The sequence below is a fragment of the Microplitis demolitor genome, chromosome 8 (assembly GCF_026212275.2).
Source record: "Microplitis demolitor isolate Queensland-Clemson2020A chromosome 8, iyMicDemo2.1a, whole genome shotgun sequence".
NCBI classification, from domain to species: domain Eukaryota; kingdom Metazoa; phylum Arthropoda; class Insecta; order Hymenoptera; family Braconidae; genus Microplitis; species Microplitis demolitor.
This window is the reverse complement of record NC_068552.1, coordinates 10,624,082-10,636,472: the sequence shown is the minus strand read 5'-3', so window position 1 is coordinate 10,636,472 and position 12,391 is coordinate 10,624,082. Positions and strand designations below refer to the sequence as shown.

At 32.4% G+C, this 12,391-nt stretch overlaps 1 protein-coding gene across 1 annotated transcript; it reads left to right on the top strand.

The window, feature by feature from the left end:
• The first annotated feature begins 2,131 nt into the window (after positions 1-2,131).
• Positions 2,132-3,152, top strand: LOC128668476 (uncharacterized). The gene is made up of 2 exons (XM_053741556.1): positions 2,132-2,354; positions 2,662-3,152. The coding sequence occupies exons 1-2, from the start codon at positions 2,132-2,134 to the stop codon at positions 3,150-3,152; spliced, it is 714 nt and encodes a 237-aa protein (XP_053597531.1).
• Positions 3,153-12,391: the final 9,239 nt, after the last annotated feature.

Sequence of the window (12,391 nt, the reverse complement as noted above, 5' to 3'; positions counted from 1 at the left end):
CGTGATTTTCAAGAAGACACCATTTCGGTCACACGTTCCACGTGGCAAATAGCACGTTGAGTGTACAACATCGCGTCTCCACTGATAGCTAATCGCGACCTATCAATTCTGCGAGTTCTTTACAACAGTGAAGTGATTGAAGCAAATGTTGTACAGACCTTTTATCACGACTGGTGCATTGTGGGGCATTTTGCACATATGGCGCACTAAGGTACTGGCGGGTAATAAGGCCTAGCTAAGAGAGATTTTGATTAGAATCGAAAATATTGCATTTAATTATGGAAATGTATCATTAATTTTAATTTCAATACATTAGCCATAAAATGTAATGAATTTACGGTAATTTGTTCTATAAACAAATAAAAAATTATACTTTTACAAAAACCATATGAATAGGCCTTATTTTACTACGGTAGGGTAATAAGGCCTACGGGTTAAACAAACTGGAATAGTTTAACTATATTCAATATAATTGGTATTCAGAGGACTAAATTGGTTCGCTAAACAGCACTCAAAATTATCAGTATTCTTTTTAAGAGTCAGATGACTAGATTGTTTTTTTTAGTTTTTTCTGCGCGACGACAGTCTATGATGGATGATGAAATATAGAATACAGGAAACGTGGTATCGGGACTCTATAAAGTTGTCGTAACATCTCTATGTAAGACCCTTCTTCTAGAGTAACCTTTAGCGGAGGCGATTATTTCAAATATCATTTCTGTTACTTAGGCCTTATTACCCGACAGGCTTTATTACCCGCGGGTACCTTTGTTTATAATTTTAGAGACACCATCGGGGTGCAAATCACATTGCGATAGAAGTGATCAGTGAATTCCTTTGCAAAATACAGTGAATAAAAATGATCGGAAATGAAGGAATCACTTCAGCCAAAAAGAATTCTACAGTGCACCATATCAAGACGACACCTAGATCTCCAGTATCGTGTAAAGCGCAATGTCTTGTGCCAAATAAATTAAAAATAGCGCAAGAAGAATTTCGCAAGATGGTTCAACTTGGGATCGCAAGTCCATCAACCAGTCCTTGGGTGTCTCCACTCCATCTTGTACTCAAGAAATCTGGAGATTGGCGGTCATTGGGTGACTATTGACCACTCAATGCATGCACGATACATAACAACTACCCAGTCAGACGACTTGACGATTTTACTGCAACGCTGCACGGTAAAAAAGTATTTTCAGTGTTAGATTTGGTGAGAGCCTTCAACCAAATTCCCATCGCCGAAGAAGACATTGAGAAGACAGCCATCATCACACTGTTTGGCTTGTTCGAATTCCCATACATGACATTTAGACTTCGAAACGCCGCACAAATTTCCAAAGTTTCATCGATGAGGCTACACGAGACCTACCGTTTGTCTTTCCATACATCGACAACGTGCTAGGAGCTTCAGAGAACGAGGAGCAACATCTCGAGCACCTAAAAATTTTATTTCAGCGCTTACAAGACTACGGACTAGTCATCAACGCAGCCAAATCAGTGTTGGGTCAGCACGAGGTAAAATTTTTAGATCATCACATCAGCGATAAAGATATCAAGCCGTTGCCCGACAGGGTAGTCGCAATTATTAATTTAAAACTCGCTAGTACGATTTCTGTATTTCGTGGTTTTTTCGGTACCATGAATTTCTACAGGAAATTTATCAGAAATGCTGCAGAAATTCTTGCACCGCTGAATAAACTGCTCGAGGGGTCAAAAGTCAAAGGATCAACGCTAATTGTTGAGACACCAGAGCACCAACAGGCCTATGACAACGCAATGCAGGCATTAACCAACGCTACAATTATTGCGCATCTAAACGACGACGCAACAGGCTATTTTCTCTGGCGCATCAAACACAGACATTGTTGCAGTTCTGCAACAACTAGTTCATGGAGAATGGCAACCACTTGCTTTCTTCAGCAGGAAACTCCAACCTTCGATTCAAAAATTATCGACGTATGATCATGAACTTTACGCCATCTACGAAGCTGTCAGTTACGTCCAACATATTTTTTAAGGTATGCAGGTTGCAATTTACACCGACCATAAGCCATTGCTTTTTGCTTTTCAGCAACGTACTGAACGAGCATCATCGTAGCAATTTCGACGCCTAGACTTTATTGGCCAATTCATGAGTGATTTTAGACACATTTCTGGACATGAGAATATTGGTGCAGATACGTTGTCACGCGTTGAAGCCATTTCGACGCCGTTGACCACGCATGAGCTGGTAAGCGCTCAGAAGAACGATCCTGAACTTCAAGATCTTCTTAACAACGTAGCAATGTCACTACAGTGGCAACAAATTGTTTTCAACGACAGTCCGGTCGCAGTTCATTGTGATGTTTCATTAGGTAAACCACGTCCATACGTTCCTGGTTAACTTTGAAAGAAAGTTGTCGACGCGTTGCGCTCTCTGGCACACCCTGGTACCAGAGCATCTCAGAAACTGGTGAGCAAATGCTACGTTTGGTCATTAATCCAGGCCACCAATAAGGATTGTCGAGAATGGGCCAAAGCTTGCATAAATTGTCAGTGAAACGAAATCCATTGTCACGTGTGTTCACCTCTCGCTCGTTTTGAATTGCCGACGCAACGTTTTGAGCATATTCACATCGACCTAGTCTCTGACAATTGTTGACAGATTTACCTGGTTTCTAGAAGCCGTGGCACTTAAAAATGGAGACACAGATACTGTCGCTCTTGCTTTGTTTAGAGAATGGATTTTAAGATACGGTGTACTGAGCAGAATAACGTCCGATCAAGGAGGCCAATTCAAATCTTTATTGTTCCAATCTCTCAACAAATTGTTTGATATAATACATTTATTAACGACGCCGTATTATCCTCAATCCAATGGACCGGTGGAATACCTACATCGGCAACTCAAGGCCGCACTGTTGTATCACGACGACAATTGGTATGATGCGCTACCCGTTGTCATACTTGGTTTACAAGCAGCCTGGAAAGAGGAGATACAAGCTACCCCAGCAAAGCTTGTATACGGCAAGCCAATTCGTCTCCCAGGTGAACTACTAGTTCCATCAAAAAAGTACGCAAATGCTGAATGCGTTTTACGTGAATCAAAATCATATTTTAATAACTTGGTGCCGGCCGAGACCTTGCGTCATGGAGAGTGTTCTGTTTTCTGATTCAAAGACCTCAACACTTGATCCCACTTACTGGCGTGAGTCAGGCATGAGGATAAAAATGATTAAAAATTTAATCGTTTTTAATTTTCTTTCATCATTAATTGACGATTCATGACAAGCTGAAACGATTAAAACATTTTTAATCGTCATTAAACGTGTTTTCTAATCAGGGATAGTTATAACTGTTTTGACTACTCCTATCGCACTTTCTCACTTAATATACACATATACATATGTAGCAACTACGTCACTACTTATATAATTAAAATTCGTAATTTCGGATAAGCCCGTTATCCATCGATCATCATCGATCGCAGAATATTTTCCCCCACGCGGATACGATATTCGGTAGCGACTCAGCACACAGTACAGTACACACTCGTACACTAGACAGACAAATACACGGCAAATAGTGAAACACATTTCTAATGCTATCAGCATTACCTTGTATTATATAATTTATTAAATAAAACTAATTATTTATTATTTTGTTAACACTAATAATTGGAGTCAGATAATTTATTTATCGTAGTGATTAATTTCCATGGAACTTATCCCAGCCACTACTTATATATATATATATATATATAAGTAGTGCTAATATATATATATATATATATATATATATATATATATATATATATATTAGCATTAAATTTACTTCAAAAATACGTATCTTGGCTAGGAAAAATTTCCATAATTCTAGTAGTTACAAAAATCCAAAATAGAAACAAAGAGTTTAAAAAACAAATCAATAATTAAGGCTCGGTTACAAGGAAACAGCTCGTTTTACGTCAATTTCCTACGAGAGATTTTTTGTAGGGAATTTAATTTCTTTCAAGAATATATATTGCTCAAATTTTTCAGATAGATGATTTACGAGTTTTAGGTAAAAAATGAAATTTATGTAAAAAAAACGAATAGTCGTAACGATACACCTCTTAATATCAATATTAAGGGCTCAAACTTGCACTATAATTTTTGTTGGTCATCAGGAATAATATTTTCATGATACCAACATCGAAACTTAAAGTTTCAGTGTTTCTACAGCCCGTCGAAATAAGCTAATTTCAAGCCGATGCTGCAAACAACTGCTAGCAAATTCGTAATTCACAAATCCCTTCACAGCGGGAAGAAACCCTTGGTAGAAACCTCGAATGATAACACTGAACCAGTCTTGGTTGCTAGACCTGGCCCATGCTTGGTTGCCAGACCTGGCCCGTACATTGACGAAACGAATAAATTTAATTAAAAAAAAAATGGATTATTATTAACCTCGTAGAGTTCATGATCATTAACGTTTTGTAACGGGGTAAATTCGAATTTACAACGTTCAAATAAGTCCAAAATAAAATCCATTATGTGTACTGTCGGTCATGTGACATTACCACTCAGGGTATTCCGGGTAGGTAGCGACTAGTCGTCCGGAAGTGGAAATTTCAATTGCTCGATCGTCAACCCCACTTAGAATTAAGTAGGAGAAGAAAGACAACCAAAGTCAAGAACTGAGGGAGCAATTATAACGGGGACCGAAACGAGAATTGGGCATTAATGACCGGAACGACCACACCGAACGGACCTAGTCCAGTCGAGAGTAAAGTTCAACAGCCGTGGAGACGCTACGATAAGACTCCATTATAGACGCCGACATTTAGACGCTGCGAATAAAGTATCAGGTCGAAGAAGAGTACGGGAGTCGGAAAAGACTAGAAAACTACCGGACGAGACTAGAACGAGACCAGGACGAGACAAGGAAGATTTTAAACGAACACCTCGAGGACGAAGAGTTGGAGTAAATTCTGTAAAGGTAATTTTATTAATTTATTCGAGGCAGAAAGCCGGAAAAATTAAATAAATACGTAGTCATACGTCGTATATCGTCGCGTCTCAATAAATTATTCGTAAAATCAAAATTAAAATAAATTAATCCGGAATTAACAATCAAATAATTAATTAATTAACGCCAGGCAGGCAGCCGGAGCGATTACATAGTCAAATATTTCCAGGCAGGTAGCCGGAATTATTCTAGAATGTTCCAGGTGGATCGGGTAACTCACGCACCGGAAACTGTCGAATCTAGTCATAGCCACGAGTCGAAAATTAATTGATTAGAAGTAAAATTAATAAAATAATAAAATTAAATAAAATTAAGAAGAAATTGTCTCGAGAAAAATTATAAAAAAGGTCAAGGTCACTGACATAATTTAATTAAATAAAATTAAGAAAAAATAATTAGTTAAATAAAATAAATAATTAAAGAAATCAAGTAAATGAAATAATAATAATTATTATGATAATAAAAGTACCTGGAAGGAACACGTGAGAAGTATATGAGTTGAATCGGGTGAACTTTTAGTTGAATAATTTGGTAACGTGTTGATGGAAATTATTGAGTAATAAGTTTCGAAATTTTGGAGTAAAAATAATTGGTGATAAGAAAGTGATAAAAGGGAATAATAAGAATAAAGGAAGATTAATACCAATTAATAAATTAATTAATAATTATATAATTTCCTAAATTAATTAATTTATTTATTGCGGAAAAATTATTGTAATTTCAGTGTGTGTAAAATAAGTCCAGGGGGCAGAGTGAGTGTGTGAGTAAAATAAATAAGAATTTTAGTGGAAAATTTAGTAATTAAGTATCGCGAAGGTTGAGCGATTTTTATTACTGTGCGTGTGAGTGTGTGGAAATGCCAAAGGTAGTCGGCTAATTTTATTCAAGAAATTATTGCGGGTTAATAAAATAAGGTTTTAATGAAGGATCATATAAGGTTTAAGGTTTATATAAGGCATAAGGTTATAAGGTTTATAAAAGGTTATAACGTTTATAAAAGGTTATAAGGTTTGTAAACAGTTATAAGGTTTATAAAAAGTTATAAGGGCTTTTAAGAGGTATAATGTATAAGGTTTGTAAAAGGTTCGAAGTGAATAAGGTATATAAAGGTTAAAAAGGTTATAAATAAAATTGTTTAAATTGTTCATCGGAGAAGTAAATTATTTATAACTTATCCTTCCTCATCCTTTTCTTACAATTAAATAAATTACACCGACCCTGACGATCTAAGATCCGGTTCTGGGAGGCCGTTATCACTTCCAGTGGCACCCTTAGAAAGGTAATTTAAGGACGACCAGAGTAACAGCATAGCCCTGTTATAGTTTAAATTATTTAAGGGAGGTAAATGATGTGAAAAAAACTCGGTGAAAATTCTGCTGGGCTCTGAGCGCGAACTGCCGCCAATCTGATTGGTGGGTCTAAACAATAGCTACAGGACGAACCTACTAATGTTAAACTGATACCTTTACATGATCTACTTATTAAACCATAGTAAGGTACTACAGTAAAATTTTGTTATGACCATAATCAGGGAAAGCCTGCACAAAATGAAAACACTGAGTGAAAATGCTTTTTTATTGTGAATATGCTAAATCTTTTACTTTTTGCATATTTATTAAAATTATTATTTAAAGAAAAGTAAATAAACGTTTAAATTTATAACAAAAATTCCGGAAACCGGTTGACTCTGTGGAACCCTGAAGCTTCCCACTGTTTTTAATTTCAAAGAGGTCGAAAATATAGAAAAATTGGAAATAATAAAAAAAGATCGCTTTTTGAAGTCTTGCTCACCGTTATGCTTGAAAAATTTGATGTTTTTAGACAGAAATTTATAGAAATGATTAAAATGGAGAGTGACACGAACACACACACACATCCACAGAAAAAAAGGATACCTTAAAGTAAGAAATTTTTTCTTGCCGCAAGAATATTTTTTACAATTTTGAATGAAAACGAAAATTTTCTTGGTTCAAGAACAAAATTTTCTTAACTTTAGTTATCTTGGCATAAGATTTTTTTTTTATTCAACCGATATAATATATGTTTCTTGAAGTAAAAAATATTTCCATAAAGTGAGAAAAATTAATATTCTGCGCCGATATATAATCAATTGTCCGAAAAGTAAAATATTCTTTCTTGAAGAATAATTTATTTTTAATCAAGATGATTTGTGACTCGAGTCAAGAATTAAAAGTACTAGACTCAATGGTAAGAAATATCTTGGCTTAGATATTTGTTGTGCTGCGGCTAGTAAATGTAGACGTTTGAACCAACAGCAACTGCGCTCACGGCTCAACGCACAAATTCTCTTGGGAAAGCTAACTGTACTATACTGAAGTGGCGGTAGTATAGACTATATTACACAGTGCGCTTACTAGATATGTGTAAAGTAAACGAATGTTCAGGAAATGGTCGGGTAACATATCTGGTAAAGCTCTCGCGTGATGCCGAATCGGTCTGCGTTCGAGTCCTACTATGAGCAAACAATTTATTTTTCTCAATTTGTTCATAAGCCATTTAATCGAGAGAGTTTATTCCTTATTCTTTCTAATGTTGTATTGTGATGTTCTGAATATACGCATACACTTCCTAGTAAAAACATTTATGTAAATGTGAGGTCAGAGTGACATTACGCTATGTCATCATTTACGTAAGATATAAGTCATGAATGAATCAGGTGTGACTCATTATTTCACACTTTTTTACGTAAGATTATGATGTAAAACTAATGACGTATACATGACGTAAATATGATGTCTGTGTGACATTCCATGACGTCCGTATGACATATGGGTGATGTCAAAGTCATCAATCTGGAAAAAATATTTTTGATAAAAAAAAAAAAAAAAAAAAAAAATTAAATACCGAATTTCCGATTCGATTATTACTGCGTGAACGTATTACGAATTCAGAAACAAGATTTGATAGCAGTCGATTATGAAAAAATCCTGGGCGTCAGCTGGGTTCGAACACGGCTCCTCTGAGCTGGCAGTACTGAACGTTACTCACTGGTCACATCATGAGAGTTCAAGTCTTATGCTTAATCGATGTATTTAGAGTAAAATGCCGGTAAATACATAGTTCATAAGTTTTCGTGATGGATTTTTACAAAGTTTAAAAAAACTCCATGAACTTATAAATGATAAATATAAAAAATTGGTATGTCCAACTAGTAGCTTGTACTGTAATGTTGGACAAGTTATTATTATTATTATTTTCAGCCATAGTCTTTCGACCAAAAAACCGGGATCACACTGAGTAATTATCTGGAAGGTTTGTTTTTAAATGAAAGATGTTGAATATACGAATTTAACTACTATATATTATACAATTGAAAATTTTAATGATGTGAATACAATAAACTTGATATTAAAAGGTGGCTTGTCCGCCGACTCTAATTTACAATAAAATGGTTACGATTGAATTGATTTCAAATACTAGAGAGGACTACAGAATTTTGAATACAATATTTTATCATATTTCCGTGTGTTGGAAATGTTTCTATATTTTGGCATACATAAACTTAAAGGTTACAGTACCTGAAGTTGTGGAGATTGGAGTATTTTTCTGGTTTACACTGAGTTTACTGTACTGTACTATTCGCGGTTACAATTTGTTTTGACGTAAACTTGATATTTTTAATTTAATTATTCACTAACTGAAACAATATTTACTAAACGCTAGCGATATAATTAATAAAATAAAGTGTAAGGACACTTGTTCAATTAAATAAAACAACAAAGTGTGAGAACGCTTGTACGATTAAATAGAAAATAAAGTGTGAGAACACTTGCAAATAAAATAACTAGTACGGAACTAGTGCAGAAGTGTGAGAACACTTGTACTTAAATTTTCTCATCCTTACTGACCCAGGACTGAGAACTGAGACTGAAACTCTGACTGAGAAAAACTGTTACTCAAAAAAAAAACTCTAACTATTTTAGATTTTGCGGCCCTTTTTATGTGTTTTATTTTGTCCTAATTTGTCTATTGTTTGGGGGAAATCACAATTCCTTTGGGTCCTTTTCCTTTCCCTAGGATTTTTCGTTAGGGAAGTGGTAAAGGCCCACCCCGACGCAGGCCTATGTGTGGGGCATACACACATACACCCACATGCACAATATTACATGTATAACGATATTGTAATTTATTTATAATAATAGAGATTTATATCGATTTTATAAATTTTCCTTATGAATTTTTACTTTTATTTATTTATATAAATTTTATTCATGTAGGTTTTTTTGGTTTACTTATTTACTTACATAAAATTTTATATTTTTTTTTCTCATAGTTTTTACTTCTTTAAATTTTATTAATTTATTTATTTATGTAAAATTTTATATTTATTCTTATAATTTTTATTTATTTGAATTTTATTAATTAACTTATGTATTTATTTACATAAAATTGTCATTGAATGGCGTCCCGCATATTCATGTACGTATTTTTATAAATTTACTCATTTAAATATTATTTAATTTATTTGTTTGGTTGATAATTATTATTCATTTTGATATTATTTATTCAAATAATTCTTTTTGTGGATTTTTCCATTAATAAATTATTTATTCGAATTCCTTTAAGTAAGATTTATTTTGTATATTATTTACGTGAATATTCCTTGATAAAAGTCTTTAATTTAGAATTTATTGCATTTAATATTATTCATTTGAATATTCTGAACCACGTGTCATTAAATTCATTTCTCTGGGTATCTGTTTTACGTTTACGTGGGCACCGAAATATTATTATCTACCAAAGTGCACTTACAAATGTAAGGCTTATGAGATTATATACTTTGTTTATTTTATTCATTTAAAAATGAGTCATTGTTGAACTTTCAATTTTTCTTTTAAAATATTTTAAGTACACTTTTGTTGATAAATATTTTTTTGTTAATTCCTAAAAAATTGTTTCCAGACGGCCTTTGGGCCTTCATTCTATTGTGACCCGAGGGGTCATTAAAAATTCATTTGGTTATTTGTTCTAGTATTTTTTACGTGCGTGAGAGCAAAATTGATACACTAATTCTAAAACTTTTTTACAACTAAATTATTTCTTATCGCTCTAGAATTATTAAAGAAAAATAAAATTTGGTCGCCACGTAATTTTAATATGGAAATAAAATTTAATATAAAAAGTTCAGCATCTGAGCTGGACGTAACAAAATTATATAAAATTTTATTAAGTTCCTTCAAATTTTTTAATTTTCTGTTGTGATGTGAAATTTGAAAAATCTTAGATAAAATTTTGTAAAACATTAAATAATTGCACAAAATGGTATAAAATTTAATCGATTGAAAAATCGTTTTACTTAACTTAACAATCTTGATATCAAAAAAGTTCAAACTGTCGCTACATTTTCTTTGTCATCCTTAATAATATTTTCGATATATTATTTAAAATAGTAAAGTTAATTTTTTTATGCTCACGCTAATGTTTTAATCTAAAACGTCAAAAATATATATTCGAGTTTATTGATTTACTTTTATTACTTTGGCCCCAAGAATATTCGACATTTAGTTGTTATTTTTACACATTTACACATTTTTGAAAATTCATTCTATGATTGTTTTATTTTAATAAATAGATGATAAAAACACTATCTCAGAAATTACATCAGCACTGCGTAAAATACTGACTTGTCACTGATGTAAAGATATGATTTAAGAGTGACATCCATATTACGTATAACCGTGACTTTGCTACTGACATAAATGTATGATTTTAAAATTACGTCATTATGATATACAATAATGACTTTATTACTACGTAACAATATGATGTAGATTGTATGTCAAGCGTATGTAACACATGAGTCATAACTGTGACGTCATACAAGAGTCATGCGTACATCAATATGATGTCAAGTTTTTACATCATATTAAAGTCATGTAGAACGTCAGAATGATATCAAATTTACATAAGATGCCTTGACATTTTGATGACCTAAGTATGACGTCAAAATAAGGTGATGTGTTCACTGGGTTTCCTGCTTGAGAACATTTAATATTTATATTAGGTTAGATTCACTGAAAAATATAGGTCGATATATTTTTTTAAGTAGTCATTTATTTTCTTGAATCGAGACAACGTTTTTTTTTAAGTCAAGAAAAAAAATCATCAATGGGAGGATTTTATGTCTTTCGTTAAGTAAATATTTGCATGATTCAAGATAAGTTATTTTATTAAGTTAAGATTATAATTTATTTAAATCAAAATAAAAATTTTCTCACTCCAAAAGACCGTTGTCTAAAGTCGATAATGTAGTTTTCTCAAACTGAGAGTAAATGTTCTTCTGCCACGCAAAAAAAGTTCTTGATTTAAGATGTTGATATATATTGTCACAATTTACTATACTCACCAACCAAGACAGAAAAGTATCTTGTTTTGATAGTTTTTTTTACTTGATTAGAAACAAAATAAATTTGACTTAAAATAAATATTCTTAAACCAAGATTATTTAACTTGAATTGAAATTTAATTATTCTTGATACAATACTTTTATAATATTAGTCGAAGAAAATGTTCTCGGATTAAAAAATCCCGATTACTCAGCCCAAGAATAAAATAATGAAGGCAAAAATTATCTTGGGTCAAGTCAACCTTTTTTTCTGTCTTCACTCAGACATCATTCTGAAAATAGAATAGCTTCCTAGGACCTCGTAGATATATGTTGTAAATCATTAAGTCAGTTGTTAAGTGAAATAGAAGAGTACGAAATTGCTAGGACATAATTATGACTCAAGTTAATTTTTCTATCCATTTATTTTTCTGTTAGTAAGTACCATAGAATACTTTATAGAATTGAATTAAATTTTATAAAATAAATTCAGTACATTGTAATATTTTAATAAGATAATAATTGATAGAAATGAAATATTTTTTCAATGGCTAAATGAAACAATGCATACTTGATAAATAAATTATGAATATGTACCAAGCAAGAAAATAATAGAAACAATATTAGATATTATATATTCCAACTCAATTACAAGTCCGTTAATGAAATCAAAAATTGTGCAGAGATCTTATTGTCAGAAGTTTGATCTTTCATTGTATTAAAGATAATGCTATCTTTCCATACATATACAAAACTATACAGAAGTTGAGTTAAACAATCAAAACTTTAAACTCACATCTATGCTTATACTCCATATATAAATATTAAAAAGACGACTCGATAATAATAAGAGACGTATATCAAAGTAGACTACCCACATCTATCCATAAATGCTTACATAAATATAAATTCATGAGCTCATGACTATATTGATCACATAAAACAATATTTCAAAATTTTATAAGCCATTTATTTTTTTATGGATCGTTTGTACGAAAAAAAAAATTAAGAATATTTCTAATTCTTTCAAATATAATTTTTAATGTTATTTAAAAA

Coding starts and splice junctions, on each gene's coding strand:
- LOC128668476 (XM_053741556.1), top strand. CDS start 2,132: ATGAGTGATTTTAGACACATTTCTGGACATGAGAATATTGGTGCAGAT. Junction 2,355..2,661: donor TCATTGTGATGTTTCATTAG/GTAAACCACGTC, acceptor CCTGGTTTCTAG/AAGCCGTGGCACTTAAAAAT.